Source organism: Peromyscus californicus, unplaced genomic scaffold (genome assembly GCF_007827085.1).
Source record: "Peromyscus californicus insignis strain IS unplaced genomic scaffold, ASM782708v3 Scaffold_10__1_contigs__length_136768540, whole genome shotgun sequence".
Taxonomy (NCBI): Eukaryota; Metazoa; Chordata; class Mammalia; order Rodentia; family Cricetidae; genus Peromyscus; species Peromyscus californicus.
This window is the reverse complement of record NW_026294391.1, coordinates 10,711,573-10,728,907: the sequence shown is the minus strand read 5'-3', so window position 1 is coordinate 10,728,907 and position 17,335 is coordinate 10,711,573. Positions and strand designations below refer to the sequence as shown.

At 39.4% G+C, this 17,335-nt stretch overlaps 1 protein-coding gene across 5 annotated transcripts in view; it reads left to right on the top strand.

Moving 5' to 3' along the window:
- Otc (ornithine transcarbamylase) overlaps window positions 1–17,335 on the top strand; it is a 127,096-nt gene that overhangs the window by 37,221 nt on the left and 72,540 nt on the right. The window contains exon 1 of one of the 5 annotated variants that reach the window (XM_052741091.1): window positions 11,700–11,819. The exons of the other annotated variants lie outside the window; for them this stretch is intronic. Coding sequence (XP_052597051.1) covers window positions 11,743–11,819 — 77 coding nt within the window. The 5' untranslated portion in view covers window positions 11,700–11,742. Of the gene's footprint in view, window positions 1–11,699; window positions 11,820–17,335 lie in introns of those variants that run through there. 5 annotated transcript variants of the gene reach the window in all.

Sequence of the window (17,335 nt, the reverse complement as noted above, 5' to 3'; positions counted from 1 at the left end):
GCAGATATTTTAGGAGGCCTTAAGGTCTTACCAAGGTTGAGGCAAGAGTTTTACTTTAAATCTCTTATCTATCTAATTATTTTACCACTTTGATTAAATAAAGGTAAAATTGGTATTGATGAAAAGAGAAAGCACAATCAGACAAGCAGATAAGCAAATAATTGAACACAAATAACTTTTAATTATACTTACTTAATAGAGTTAAGGAACCATGTCAGGTGCCAACATCACTTTAGCAAAACAAAGGGCACTGTCAGGATGAAAACAAGAAAGCAGCAGAATGTTCAGAAAATTTTGGTCAGTTTCAAAATTGTGAAATATTCTTCTGTGACTTTAGTTCCAGAGTAGCCCTAAATCATGAGTGAAGGACATGTTAATGCCCTTCAAGGAAAACACATTTTTTTTCATCCTTTCACATGCTGTGATCTTTTGTAGACTCCTATGAAAGTCCCCGGGTTCCTTCAAACACAAAATTGGATAGGCTTCCAGACAGTTTCATCTGGCAAGTTTAAAATGCGCCTCCACTTAGGACTCTAGTAGGACAGCTAGTAAATGGCTTTTGTTTTAAGTCATTCCGACAGTTTCTTTTCAACTAAATAATGCACTCTCCCTTTTGCCCCTTTCCTACACCAGATTGCCTGGATTAGTTACCCTTTCTCTCTGGGGTCCTGCTGCTATGATTCAAAGCACATAAGGGGAAAAAAATGCATGGTAGTGACATCTATCTTCACTTGTGATTTATTTACAATGTTACAGTGTATGAAACAATACAAATTTAACAGAAAATGAGCATGCAATTCCATTTTTAATCCTGTTTCCATTCCAGCATCACACAGTCCGATAAGCTATTGTGCTAGACAGCAAGAGCAAGCAAGCCACAGTGCCCACTCAACTGCATGATCACAAAGGGAAACACCAGCTGTTTCCCGGGTACTGTGTTGCTAAGCTACGACTTTCCATATAAGTTGAGGAACATTTGAAAACCAACCAATACATGCCAAAGAGATGTGAGTAGCACATTCGTTAATTACAGAAAGGGACTCTGGGTTAGGTGACTCAGTGACATTATCGGGAATTGAAGGTGATCTTCACACATTACTGCCTTCTGATCTTGATTGGGAGAGACCTACTTTAGAAAATGGCCGGATTGCTTTCATGTCTCTCATTGCTTTGAATAAGCAGGCTTTAATTGCAAATTTTAACTGGAAGAGTAGGGTTGTGGCCATAGTAGTGAAGTGGTTTTGTGAGCCATTTTTATACTTCTACTTTTCACTGGCAGGCACAAATTGCTCTTGGCATTATAGAGTGCTTTGTATTTTTGAGGCACTTCACAATCATTAATTACATTATCTCCTTTCTATCTCAAATGAGGTAGGTTGATTAGCATGACAAGGTTATGCAAGAACAATAAGAGATTAGAAACTCTCAATATTAGGCAGATGATGTACTGAGAGCAGCATTCTGTGTTTTCACACCATTTATAGAGAAAAAGAAACCGTGAGAAGACACCATTTCTCACTGAGAAACATTGAGTTTGTTTATTTTTGATCTTTGAATAGTTTAGAGGTTGGAAATTAGATTTAAAGTGACTTTTTAAATGCAATCCCAAATAATAGATGAAAGAAAGGAGACACCAATACTCTTATTACTAGGAAAATAACTAGAACTTGCCTACAAGTAGACAGAGGTGGGCTCCCTATATACTTGTAGTAGTGATTTTCAGAAGCTGGTATTTATCAAGTGCTGAAATAGGCACTTTACTACAACACTCTACAATCTACTATAATATTTAATCCTTATAACAATACTGCCGGAGTTGGGGATTTAGCTCAGTGGTAGAGCGCTTGCCTAGCAAGTGCAAGGCCCTGGGTTCGGTCCTCAACTCCAAATAAAACCCAATACTGCCAACAGAAATTGCTAGTGTCACCTCTTAATGGGGGAAGAAACTGAGACCTAGAGAGACTGAATAATTCATGTACAATAATATTCTCTCCAACCTATAACTGACTCCCAAACCTTTGGATCAGTTCTTTTAATAATGATTTACATGTGACCTGAATAGTTCTTAATGACAGTATACTAGGTAACAATCCAGGGTAACTGAATATCCATGAGCTACTTGATTCCCTGGAAGAAGTTGTCCAACTGAACTCCACTGAAGAATTTTGAAGGAGGAAATCGGGGATAGTGAGCATACAAACCCAATGAACAAGCCTCAACAAAGTTATATGCAAACTTTAATATTAGATACAAAAGATTTCATAAAGTTTATCTTCTAGATGTGTCTAGGTCCCATTCTACAGGCAACAGAGTTGTTAATAGTCAAACAGCCTTAAGAAAAGATGGCTGGAGCAAACCAATAGCTTAAGGTGAGGCAATGCCCTTGACTAGCAGATATGATCTAAGATAACCCAGAGAAGAGCAAGATGAATTTACAAGTATGCTTTAAGACACAAGTAGCAACCAGAAAGATGACTACAAGTTTCACGAAGGACTAGAATTGGGAAAAAGGGCATTCACAAGCAGTGACTTTTGAGGGTATTCAAGGACATGTGGCCTAGGCTCCAAGAGAGAATATTGTCATGGAAATTATTACCCAGACAGTACTTTTCTACTAAGCCCTTGTCAACGGAAAACAATGTCAAGGTTCTCACAGGGCCTCCATTATCCTGGCTATGGAAGTGTCTGTTAGTCACTTAGGTGTTTGATGAACTTTAAACCTTCGTGATTTCCCTGTTTGCTTAATGCCTGATAGCCTTTGGTGTGCTAATAAATCTCCTTTATGCACAGGTTGATCTCTGAACTTCTAAGGGGTGGGAAAGGAATCAGCCTATGAGAGAGGAGATGGCTCTAGAATTATGAGTGGGATCTTGAACAAACAAAAGGTATCTTTGAAAGAGAATTGGCCCTGTGCATCTCATCTGCCTCAGACACAAACTTGGATTACTTATCATACTTAGTTGCCTCTTTCCAATCTCATAATTGTGCATTTCACAATCTTCTTTGTTTTGCTGAAATTTACCAGATCACAAAATGAAAAGCACTCGGGCACAGTTGAGATTTTTCTGTTGCTATCTAAACTCTGAAAAATTCTTAGCTCTGCTCAAAATCAAGAACTGCAAGAGTGAATGAGAAAGGGAGAATTACTTCATTCACAAGAGAGGAGAAATCTTAGAATTCAACCCGTTGATTAGCATTTCCCACTGTTCAGAATATCGTCTTCAAATGTCTCAGTTGAAAGGGTATGGTGAGGAAGGGGGTGGAGATAATCTTTACTGATTTCACAGTTTTCCCTAGGGCCTGCCTGTTTGAACAAATATTTGGCAGTGACGTAGAAAGAAAACATCCCTGAGTCAATATTTTTAGTCAAAGTCCCATTACCATCTGTTAATTGAACAGTAATTTTCAGATTTTCTATAAATCATGAGCTCCTTGGATGACATATTTATCCGTGGAAAGAAAAATATAGCCAGATGATAGGTAATTTGCTTTTTGTCGCTATCTTGATTCAGTTTTATTTCCTATTGTTCTCATGCATCCAGCTTATGAAGCACTGCCAAGACAGTAAGAATTACTAGATTCTCCAGCATGTCGATATAACCTAGGACATAAAGGGACCATAAGAGAAGGGAAATTGAACACCAATTTATGGTGGCAGGGCTCAACATAAACCTAAAACTTTAGATAAAACAACTAAGAATGGATCATGGATCTGAATTGAATGTAAAATGTAAGGCTATAAAATCTTTAGAAGACAACAAAATAAGATGATAAACTGAACTTGATCAAATTACAATTTTTTGTTTTTTTATGAAAGGTACTGTCCTGAGAATTAAAATAATTAAAAGAATTTAAAAAAATCACATCCAGTAAAGTTCTTATACCAAGAAAACACACACACACACACACACACACACACACACACACACACACACACACACACAGGTATGTATGTATACTAAGAAAACAAGTCAGTTTTTGAAAGCAGGCAAAAAGATTTAACCTGTATTTCTCAAAAAGAGATACAGGGATGACAACTAATCACAGGAAAAATTTCTTGACATTATTATCCTTTAGCGAAATGCAAATTATTATCATCAATTAGGATGGTGATCATGAAAAAATACTGACAATACCAAGTGCTGACACGGATGTGTAGCAACTAGACCTTTCTTGTATTCCTTATGATACTGTAAAATCATGACAGTTTCTTCAAAAGTTAAGCCCATAATCCACTGTGTAATGAAGCCATTCTTTTATATGTGTTTGCCCTAGATAAATAATATTTATATTCTGACCAAAAACTATACATAGATGTTTGCAGAAGATGTATTGAAAAGCTCTCTGAACAAGAGATAACTGAAATATTCCTTAATGGAAGAAATTGGGGAATAAACTTATATATCCACAGACTGAGATACTGCTTAACAATAAAAAGGAACACAATAGTGACAGCACAATAATATGGATAAATGATAAATCTCAAAGATACTATGGTGATTGAGAGAAGGCAGTCTCAAAAGAGTATATACTGTATGGTTCAGTTTGTATAACATTATGGAAAAAGCAAAACTATAGGGAAGAAAGAAAACATTAATATTTCATGGCTTAGGAGAGAAGAGAATGTGATTACATGTTCACTTAAAAGGTAGTCTTCTGTTGTTAGAACTATTCTGTGCCTCAGTTGTAGTGGTGGTTATCCAGTCTGTACAATTCACACAATTGTACACAGTAATATAGTGGGGGTACTTCAAAAGTCTGCTCACGAATTTAGGTAGGTCTTAAAATTTATGTAAACACAGAACAAAGTTAAGGTTGTGATATACTAATTTACAAATTTTAATCAATAATAAAATATATCAGGTTGGAGATATGGTTCAGTGGTTAAGAGTACACATTCCTCTTAAAAGGGACCCAAATTCGGTTCCCAGCATCCATATGGGTCAGCTTACAATCTGTAAATCCAGATCCAGAAGATACAACACTATGCACATGCACACACACAAGTGCACACATACACAAACACACACACAACCCATAATTAAAAATTAAGTCTTTAAAGATCAAATACATTAGTTTAAACAAAAATAAAATTGTATAAGTATTGTTTTCCATTTGCAAGTGAAGAAACTTACTTGTTCAAGGTCATTCAATCAATAACTATGGATCTGAACCAGAATCCACACCTCTTGGAAGGATTTTGCTATTTCTGTGTTGTTATGTGAGAAATAAACCTTCAAACACTAAGCTAATTTTATGTTGTTGGCATTTGACTACCAGTGCACAATCTTAAAAAATCCAAGTTCAGAATTCTTTAAATAGTAAAGACATTTATTATTTTATATTGCAAGGGAGTTTGGTGGTAGAGAAGGTCATAAGGTTAGCTGGTGTTGAAATTTAATAAGGTCATGAATGACTAAGATTCAAGCCCTCCTCCCAACACTGCCAATCACAGCCTCATTCTAAGGTTGCTTCCCCTCCTGTTTACACAATGTATGCTCATCTCAGACAGCAAAACAAGCCCCTTTTGTTCAAATCCAGCTTAAGGTATATCACCCTCAACAATTTCACAAAACATTTAAGATCTAGTCATGTACTGTATGCAAATGCTGTGATTTCTAAGACTCTTTAAATATTTATTATATATGTATGTAGGGAGGTGTCTGTGTGAGTGTATGCCATGTGCATGTATGAGTGTGGGGGGGGTGTGTGCATGCGTGCGCGCACGCGTGCTCCAGCAGATGCCAGAAGAGGGCGTTGGATTTCCTGAAGCTGAACTTAGAGGCAGATCCATCTAAAGTGAGTTCTGGGAACTGAAATTTGGTCCTCTGGAAGAGCAGGCAATGTTCTTAACCACTGAGCCATCTGTCTAGCCCTGATTTCTAAAAATCATAAAGATTCCAGATAACATGCTATAAAATTATTTATGCAATTAGTAACACTATGAAATGAATCAGAACTTATCACTGCTCTAATGTAACTTATTTATACAGAGTTCAAATTTGTAATCTTTTAAAAATATGTATTTCATTTTATTTTATTGTATAGATGTTTTGCCTGTAAGTACATCTGTATAGTATGTGCATTCCTGGTGCCCTTTGGTATCAGAAGAGGTCATTAGGTCACCAGAAACTGAAGTTACAGATGGTTGTGAGCAATCATGTGGTGCTGGACCACTTAAGTGCACTTAACCACTGAGACATTTCTACAGGCAGCTCCCTCCTTTTTAGCTACATCAGGTTATTAGATACTGTCTCATGTATGGCTAGCACTAAAACTTGTCACAAAACAAACAAACAAACCAAACTTTAGATGCAGACTCTGAGAATTTCATGTGACTCACCAACTCTAGTAACTGAGCCAGAGGTCATATTTGATCTTCAACGTCATTCTCTTCATATTTTCTATCCCATTGATCCCCTTTGCAGTGCTTGGATTTTACTAGGGAAACACAGTGGCAAATTCACAGAAATATCTCAGGTTCACACCTGAGGTTTATAAGTTGAAAATGCCAGCAAAGTGAGCGTTCTTTATATACCTGGTGCTAATATTTGGGTATTTGTAATTTTAGATTCAAATGTCATAGTACAGATATGAAATCTTTCCATTTCATTACCTTTTCACTATCCCTTCCTTCAATATCTGGTCAATTTTCCTCAAAGATGAGGTCTAGTCTCTAAATCTATATCTCACCCATCCTCTTGTTTTCTATTTCTTTTTACAGACCCTTCATATATTCACCTCCTTCTTACCCCACAATAACCTCTTTACTTTTTGCTTCTATTTTTCTCCTTATTGTATGTCTCAAAAGAGTGATGTTTTCGATACACAGTGAAGGTAATGATGTACGTCTTCTCATCTATCCCAGCTTTAAAATTTTTTTTTAATTTATTTTAATTTATTTTGCAGTACAATTCAGTTCTACATATCGGTCACGGATTCCCTTGTTCTCCCCCCTCCCGTCCCCCTCACCTTCCCCCCAACGCCCCCCCCATTCCCATCTCCTCCAGGGCAAAGCCTTCCCCACAGACTGAGGTCAACCTGGTAGACTCAGTCCAGGTAGGTCTAGTCCCCTCCTCCCAGGCCAAGCCAAACAATCCTGCATAGGCCCCAGGTTTCAAACAGCCAACTCATGCAATGAGCACAAGATCTGGTCCCACTGCCTGGATGCCTCCCAAACAGATCAAGCCAATCAACTGTCTCACCCATTCGGAGGGCCTGATCCAGTGTGGACCCCTCAGCCATTGGTTCATAGTTCATGTGTTTCCATTCATTTGGCTATTTGTCCCTGTGCTTTATCCAACCTTGGTCTCAACAATTCTCGCTCATATAAACCCTCCTCATTCTCGTTGATTGGACTCCCAGAGATCCACCCAGGGCCTAGTCATGGATCTCTGCATCCAGATCCCTCAGTAGTTGGATGAGGTTTCTAGCACAACAATTAGGGTGTTTGGCCATCCCATCACCAGAGTAGGTCAGTTCGGGCTGTCTCTCGACCATTGCCGGCAGTCTGTTGTGTGGGTATCTTTGTGGATTTCTGTGGGCCTCTCTAGCACTTTGCTTCTTCCTGTTCTCATGTGGTCTTCATTTACCATGGTCTCCTATTCCTTGTTCTCCCTCTCTGTTGTTGATCCAGCTGGGATCTCCCGCTCCCCCAAGCTCTCTTTCCCTCGACCCTCGCCTTTCATTACCCCCACTCATGTCCAGGCTGTTCATGTAGATCTCATTCCATTTCTCTGTCATTGGGCGATCCCTGTGTCTTTCTTGGGGTCCTGTTTTCCGGGTAGCCTCCCACCAGCTTTAAAATTTTAACAAACTTTCCTCGACTACAGATTAAATTTACTCCTCACCTGGTTTTGAAGGCCCTTGACAGTGTAGTTTCAGTAATGCCTTCCAAGCCTGGAGACAAAGGGTGGGAACTGGCTGTAAGCAGCAGGGTACCACAGATGCCTGCTCAAAGCAGCTTGCAGGAAACCTTTTTCCACTTCATTTCTCCAAACTCTGTAACTACTGAAGTCACATCCATAGCTTGAAGTTGGCTGTTATAAGAATATTCATATGGCACAAAGAAGACAGTGGTGTGAATCAGAATGTTTTGTTTTGAAAGAAGTAGTTATTAAGCATTTCCCAGCAGTTTCAAGCCAACTCACATTAAATTTGAGAATGAGTGTGGCAGGTATGGGAGACCAAGATAATGACACTGATAACCTCAAAGTCAAAGATAGGACAGTTTCAACTCCAAACTTTAGAGGAAGGCAATAGAATCGGGGGGTTGAAATGTTGGAAGGGTGGACTTAGGATAAGATTGAATTCCCCAGACACCAAGAAAGAGATCTGTCTTACTTAGGGTTTCTATTTCTAAGGCGAAATACCATAAGCAAAAGCAAGTTGGGGTGGGGGGGCATGTTATTTGGCTTACATCTCCATATCACTGAAGGAAGTCAGGAAAGGAACTCAAACAGGACAGGAACCTGGAGGCAGGAGCTGGTACAGAGGCCATGGAGGGGTGCTGCTTACTGGCTTGCTTTCCCTGCCTTGCTCAGCCTGCTTTCTTATAGAACCCAGGACCACCAGGCCAGGGATGGTACCACCCACAATGGGCTGGGCACTCCCCTATCATTCACTAATTAAGAAAATGCCCTACAGCAGTGGTTCTCAACCTTCCTAATGCAGTTCTCATGTTGTGGTGACCCCCAAACCATAAAATTATTTTCATTGCTACTTCAAAGTGGTAATTTTGTTACTGTTATGAATTGTAATGTAAATATTTTTGAAGCTAGAGGTTTGTGAAGGGGCTGCAACCCAGAGGTTGAGAACCACTGCTCTACAGGCTTGCCTACAGCCCAATCTTGTGGAGGCATTTCCTTAATTGAGGTTCCCTCCTGTCAGATGACTTTAGCTTGTGTCAAGTTGACATAAAATGAGCCAGCACAAATCTTAGAAAGCAGAAGCAGGATAGAGAGGAAAATGAGTCATGAAAGCCACCAATAGTAGGTATATTGGTGGCCAACTTGCCATGTACCATGAAGGAAATTAAATGAATTCCAGTGAACACTGTTAAGAGGCATGTGTTGAACATACTTTACAGCTGTTCATACATGGGGCAGGGAGCAAAATGGGGAATTTATTCTCAAGCAGAAAGCTTGAACTATAAAGAGGACAATATTTGTGAGTGTGGTGAAGGGGACACTAGGGAGATATAAACAGGACACATACATCATGGTTTGATATGCTTGATGGTGGCAGAGCTTCGTTTAAACAGTCACTGGCTGGAGGGTGTCCATCCTTCCTGGTGTGATTATTTGTGATTACTCATATGTTCCATTTGTTCCTTCCTTGGGTCTACATTCAACTTCCTTGCTGTACTATCTTCTATAGTTCTCCACAGTTCTGGAAAGCCCCCAATTTTTGTAACTCATCAAAGATCAATAATACCATGTTTAGGAAACCCATCCTATACCACACAGTCATCAGGCCAAGCTAGGGAAGTGAGTGTGTCATGAGCCCTGAAGCAATAAGTGGCAAATTGCTTGGGCTCAGTTAGGATATTCATACAGAGACAGAAGTTGTAGTCTTAAGTCATTTCAAATCATGATAGTGACCCACCTTCCCTGTTTATCGCTGTAATTCTCAGAGCCTACCCAGGACCGCTAGTGGTTTAGCATGACTATTGCTTTCTTTGTGGTAGAGATAAATGAATGAATGTGTGAAAGTGGAAAGGTAGGGAGCCAAAGAAGGTAGTTGATGCTAAATCAGAGAAATGGAGGGATCAATAAGTACACATGGATGAGTTCTGAAGATGACCACTGTGATGGTTAATCTCGATTAGCAGCTTGATGGGAATTCACCGTAGACACCAATCTCCATCAGATGAAATTTATAAATTAGGTTATTTAGGGCAGAAGACCCACCCTGAATGTGAGCAATACAATCCCAAGGACTTGAGTCCTGGACTAAATAAAAAGAAGGAAAGGAGATGAGCTTTCTGACTGTGGATGCAATATGACCAGCTACTTCAGGCTTCTGCAACCATGCCTTCTTCATCATATGATGTACATCCCCCTCAAATTGTAAAACAAAATCATCCCTTTACTCCTTAAATTATCTTTCCTTGGTGTTTTGTGACAACAGTGAGAAAAGTAACTAACACAAACACAAATGCTTGTATGGTAAAAACAAAACCCAAACTCCATGTATGGTTCTATCAGAAGAAGTGGGCTAGTTGAGATGTACCTCTCCATTCCACGAAATAGCTTGCCTTTTGAGATTCAATGTTTGTGTGGGTAGCACAAATGACTAACAATATGGGGGTGATGCTGGGAGCTCTCTGTGGGCATGTGCTCTTCAGGATCTGTACAGTTGTACACTTCCCCTCCCTGCATTATGAGAATAGTTTCAGTCCCTGAGACCTGTCCAGCTGGCCTGCTGTCCCACTTCAAAGGGGCTTTATTGTCTTTTCAGACATGTAGCCATCTGTTCTCCAACTTGGAACATTCACCCTGGAGTGCTTTTTCCAGAACACAAGATTTAGAAGAGGTTTGGAAATTCAATTTCCCCCCTGTTCATCCAGAATCATTCTCCATAAGTAGATGGGAATAGTCAAGGTTTATTTCCCTGGCCATATCAATGTTGATCTCATAACCATCTCTGCTCCTGAAGTAGCCATAGCTGACTTTCAAATGACATTGACTTGTGGTATTCTACAAACTTCTGGCAGGTGCATACTAGGGGTTGCTAAGTCATATGAATTGACAAGAGCAGGCAGCTGCCTCTCTTTTCCCTCCTCCCTTGTCTTCCACCCTTCCTGGCTTAAAGGTTTCCCTCTTCTGTGTTATGCAGGACAACTTTATCTGGACCTTTCATATGGGCTTGTACTAGGAATATTATTTACAAATGCTACCACTGTTGTTGAAATCTTAAGCTCTGCAGTGATGAGGTCATTTCCTTTATTGAAATTCTAGTCTACCCTGCTGTCTGACACAGATGAGAATTTGAAACCAGTCAGTTTCAAGCTATGGATAAATGAATGGATGTGACCCGGGGAGTAGCTGGGGGAGTCACTGATACTCGATGTAAGCTCATACCAGAATCAATAAATGCCTGCTGATTTATTAAAGACCTATTATGTGCAAGACATAAAAGGAGCCCTGGGACTAAGATCTTTTCATTATACCTCTATGTCTCTCTAGCTTTTTGCCATGGAAACCCAACTTCGAATCGACCCTCATCCTATTTGTTTTTGTGGAAAGGATGGGAGTGCCAGGTAGGAAAGTGAAATCAACAGGAATAGTCAGGGCTGTCATATCTCCATCTGGGTTTTTTTACTGCCAATTCCCATTTTCTGAATGAGTTATTTCTGTGTACCTTAACAGCAGCCAGCACGGCAGTGCCTTGCATATATTATATACTCAGTGGGTACTTGTCAACTGATTTTATACAAGCAAGTGACAGCATAAATACACTGTGGAAAAAATGGAGAGGCTGGGCTCGGGAAGAGTTAGGATTCTTTCTTTAAAAAACAACCCAACAACGCTGGAGTTAGGCTTAAAGTTCAAGTGGTCCGGCACCCTGCCCTGCTCTATCTCTAAGCAGGCTGATCTGATAAGGTGGTGGAAAGGTGCTAGGACCTTTGCTCCCTCTCTGCAACTGAAAGCATTCTCAGCTTGCCAGTGGCCCCCACTGCCTGACTGGCTGAGGAGCTCTCCAGAACACAGATTTCCTCTTTAGCACTAGCAAAAGAAGATGCTGTCTAATTTGCGGATCCTGTTCAACAAGGCAACTCTTAGAAAGGGTCACAAATCTGTGGTTCGAAATTTCCGGTAAGTGACAGAGAATGGGATCTGGTCAGTACTGAAGTTTATGTTCCGCAGGGGAGTGCATATAGTGCTTCTTTCTGCTGGGTAAATGTAGCACCACAGTTAACAATTGCGTGACACAGCTGTCTCTAATTCTAGCTGGGTTTTCATCTCTCCGTCATTCTGTAGTTGAATTATACCATGCTCACCAAGGCAAGTACAATGGGCTAAATGTTCTTGACATCTTCCATTTGAGTACATTCTAAATGAGCTACTGGCCAAAGGAAACCAGCAGCAGTAATTTACAAGGGCCTTCAATTCTTATTTGGTTTTTCTGGAAAATAGTCTGTCACTCTAGGGTGTAGGGACTAATTCGGTCCTGAAAAGACAAAAATGCTTCCAATGGAAGTGAAGTGAATACATCCAGAGCTGCTGAAAAGGAAACTTAAGTACTGGGGCTACCAGTATCTACAACTCCTTTTTTTTTAATGAACTAAAAATTTGAAATTCATCTCTGAAATTATTGGTGGCAGGTACAGCAAAAGAGTCTGTTTCCAATGAATCCATCGCAAAAGCTTATCCACTGATCACCAAGAGCCACAGAGCACATGGCTGAAGTTGGCATGCGCCAGTGGTAAAGGGGGAGGGGAGAGGAGTTAGCTGGTCAGCATAGCCATCAGGTGCAGACCTGGGGGCTAGAAAGCGTCTAGAATAGTTGTCTGATGACAGAACGTCCCCAGAGCTACTTTGCAGTCTAAACCTACCAGCAAAACAATGTCCCAGGATTACTAAGGGCAGGTTCCAGCTGGCAGTTTTCTCTCACTATAAGAAATGTATCTGTTGCCAGGCAGTGGTGATGGGTGCATATGGTTCATCTCAGCTCTCAGGAGGCAGAGGCAGAGCTCTCTTGGAGCTCGAGGCCAGCCTGGTCTACAGAGTGACATCCAGGACAGCCAAGGCTACACAACACAGTGAAACCCTGTCTTGAAAAACAAATAAACCAAAAGAAATGTATCTGTGACAGTGGTCACTGGGTTTCCTTGCTCTCAACTACCTGATAGATCTAGGTTCACTAGACTCCATCTTTAGCACCCCTTCTTTGGTATACATCTCTCAGATGCAAGAATAATATTATACATGATATTGTAAATGAATGACATGTTATCAGACCAGCTGAGAAGTCATCTAATCCTGCATTCTCTTGTTTTATAGATAGATAGGATAAGTGGAGCTCAGAGAGATTGTGGTGTCTTATCAATTAGTGCCAGAGTCAAATCATATAAATAATCTTGAAAAACACCTGGGAAAAACCCCCTCGGGTTTTTAACAAACTATAGAAATAATTCCTGAAAGTATATTCTCACATCGAGGTTTTGAAATCTATAGAGCTGGCTTCCAGGCTTGGCAACATTACTAATTGGCTGGATGACCTTGAGTAAGTCAATAAACTTTTCTGCAATGTATGTCACATATGAAATGGATATGGGTATAATATATGCTTCATATTATGGGGGGCTCAGTCATTCATTCAACAAATATGTATTGAGTACCGATTTTGTTCCATTCAGTATGCATCATGTTAGAGATGCAATGGTAGATAAGGTGTGCTGGCTAGTTTTATGTTCACTTGACACAAGCTAGAGTTATCTGAGAGGAGTAATCCTCAACTGAGAAACTGTCTCCACAAGATGGGGCTGTAGTCAAGTCTGTAGGGTATTTTTCTTAATTAGTGATTGATGTGGGACAGCCAAGCCCATTATGGGTGGTGCCATGACTGGGGTGGTGGTCCTGGGTTCTATAAAAAAGCAGGCTGAACAAGCCAGGCAACACCACCCCTCCATGGCCTCTGAACCTGCTTCTGCCTCCAGGTTCCTTCCCTGTGTGAGTTCTTGTCCTGACTTCCTTCAGTGATGAACAGTGCTTTGGAAGCGTAAGCTTCCCTTTCTTACCCAGGATGCTTTGGCCATGGCATTTCATCACAGCAATAGAAACGCTAACTAAGACATAAAATACTTCATTCAAATCACATGAAATCACACTCTAGTGATAATCGATGAGATAATTTGTGCAAAACCTGTAAAATAACAGATAAGTGCTCCCTGTTTTTCACTCCGCCTCACTGGGTAATATCAGATAAAAGGGTGATTCAATTTTACTGTATAGTTTTCAACAAAGAAAAATCACTGAATCAAAAATACCATGGTGAATAAATAACCAATACTTAGAACTTACATGTTACATACTGCTTTAATTTTATAATCCTAGCAGGTTGAATTTTGCAAGTAAAACCTTTCCCAAATATTTGTCTTCTTTGACCAGTACATTCTCTTGTTCATATGTACTAGCCTCAGTACTAATAGTCTCTTCTTCATGTGTACTAGCCTTAGTACTAATAGTCTCTTCTTGGCTTCTACTAGCCAGATTGCATTTCTAAAAACCTAGTTAGCCATTTTTAAAACCAAATAGGATATGGAGCAAAATCAGCTAAGTTAGCCCAAATCTGTATTGGCTTTTTGAAAATACGAGAGTCATCTAGGTTTTTGAGAAACTGAATAGTATATGTCCTATTAAAAATAAGATAATGCTATGGCTTGGTTGATCTCTTCAACTTGACTGGACTGAGGAGCATCTAGGTGTGTCAGAGAAGATTAACTCATTAGGAAAACCTGCCCATTCTCTCTGCCTTCTGGCCACCAGAATGGAAGCTGCTCTTCTTGGACATATCTTTTCTAACACAATGAACTGAACTTCCTGAAAGTCTGGACAAGGTGATTTTCTCCCTTAAGTTGTTTATGTTGTCTGTTTCATCATAATGACACAAAAGCTATGAACACGCACTGAGACGGTTTGCATAGGGTGTTCTCATTAGTGTGTGTATTTGGCATTATTTCGGCACACTACCTGCCATATAGATGAATTCCAAACTGATAGTCTCGATCATGACCTTCAGACTTGGACAAGACTCCTGACAACAGAGAAAAGCTTCCTGAAAACACTGTTACACTTTTGCTTTGATTTTTTGCCTTCACCCAAATTTGACTTCTTCCTCTTTTTTCCATCTCTGGGGGAAAGTGGAGGGTCCCTGATAGTCTCTAATGGTAAATTCATATGGTATGTTGTCTAACTGGAGCTATGCGGTTAGGATTTTGGCCATGCCACAGAACTGAGATTTAACAGAAGTGTATAGTCTCATACTGCAGTGCACACTGTGAAACAACACAGAAGTGATGCTGAAGCCACCCACACAGACACCTGGATCAATCCGTTTTAGCCAATTAACTTTTTCTTTTCTCTTTTCTTTTCAAAATCAATAGGATCAGACACCAAGAATGGTGAAAACAGCAAATCATCAGGCATTCCATCTCATGCACGAGGCTGTGGAGCCTGGCTGGGTTTGGATAATAGTGTTCTATGATTTGTTGCCAGTTAGGAAAACCACTTATAGCTTTTAAAGAAACCACTAAAAATTTCCTTCTTTGTCAGAGAAGACCAATTTATAAGTGCACTTCAATTTCATCTTCCAAATAGAAATTTCTTCAGAGAATATTGAGCTAAGCCAGCCAATTCTGTAGAGGTTATAGATTGGAGCCGGAGGTGACTGGTTTTGGGGTATTTCATTCCAGACCTCCACAAGGACTCACATGACTAATTATGTTTCCACCCAGACACACACAGACACTCAGATGAAGTGATCACAGACAGAGCATAGAGGAGAAAAAGGCATGAATGATCTTTGATTGTTTGTGTTTTAATGTCCAAATTCAAATGCCTTAAAATGGTTTTCCTATTCTGACCTCAGGAAACCATACAAGGCACGGGACCAAACTGGAATGGGGATAACAGGATCTCCTTAGGCCAACAGTGGATTTTCCTCCATCTGCCATTTAGTAATTTAACTAAAGTACTGGAAGCCATATCTTTTCAGCACTCTCATGTTTTTAGTTAGGAAACGTCTTCAGGCTTTTAGGAATAGGTCCACACAAAGTTGGTGATAATCTATATTCTCCAGTTCTCAAAGAATTACCACAAGTTTGCAATATTGATGTTCTAAACTGTTTTGAGAAATAGTCATTGAATTATCAACAATAATTTATAGCACACATGTGTATTTAGAAACAGTAAGGAAAGTTTCAAATAATTTCATTAAAAACTATTATAACTGCTGGTAATAAATTTTCCAAATTTAGGAAAAGACTTGTGGTTGTCTGTTTACACCAATGGAATCCATTCAAGAGTTTTGTGAAAACAAAGCCCCTTAACTGCTTTCTAATGTGCCTTTTTAAGAAAGAAAGTGAATGAGATTGAAGTTGGCCATTGCAAATTCTTGTGTTTATTAACTTTATGGATGGGGAAGACAAAGACATGAAGAACCATGGACTTAGTTCCCTGGTTCAGCTTTTTAGAAAAGAAATGGATGTCAGAGTTGGCAAATGACCTTCTCAAGGTCATCCTTTATTCCTGTGCTTCGGACTGCAATTCAACTACTTTAAAAAAAAAAAAGTAATTCTCCTACTTTGAAACTTTGCTCTCTCCAAATTGATGAGATTGGCCAACCTACAAGGGTCCAATATCCTTTTTCAGATATAGTCAAAATATATCAGTAAGTAAACAAAAATAAGGAAATATACCTTAACTTTCATATTACTTCAAAGTTAAAGAAGCATGAAAATCTTAGCCTTGAGGCTCATTGGCTCTCTCTAATGTCTCCAGAAGCTAAAGTCTTTATCAAATTCTCTGTAGAGAGCAGAGGAACATTTAACACTCAAATTTTTCCTTCTTTTGAAAAGTCAGTGTCTAACTGAACACATTTTACTCAAATCAAGCAGTTTCTCTTCCAATGAAATACAATTATTCCAGAGAACACATCCAAGTCCCCCCCAATTAATCTGTCAGAATTGGAAAATGCAGACTGTAGTGATGAAAGGCTTTATTCTGCCAGTAGCTCATGTGCTTCCATTTTCTAGTTAGAAAGATATTTAGGTAAAGCTCATATGTGAATCTTCGTGGAGCTTCTTGTATTTAGTGATTTGGGCTTAAGAAAGCTCTTCATTTATTTTTTTCAAATGGTGTAATTTGAGGAACTAATTATGCTTTTCTCAAAGGCTCTGGCTCTAATTAGACTGCAAATTGGTTTTTAAATCTTATTTTATTTTAGTTTTGAATTGGCACATACTATTTGTATATATTTACAAGGCACAATATATTTAGACTCAAATATATGAATCTGATATAAGTAAAGCCCAACTACAGGTAATTAGTAGACACATCACCTTGATATCATTGATGGGAAATCTGTCCATAATTCTCATTGGCCCCTATGTTGTATTCTTTCTGCTATATGTGAGCTGAAGAATGAGAATGTGGGGCTGTAGATGTATCTCATGGGCAGGGGGCTTTCCTGGTATGCACAAGGCCCTAGAAATCTCCAGTATTTCAATAAGATCAAATCAAATCAAATGTACTTCTGAAAAAAGGAGAATGATAATGTAGCTTGGCTCTGATTTGAGAGGTGATTTCTTGTTTAATTTTAGTTTCTTATG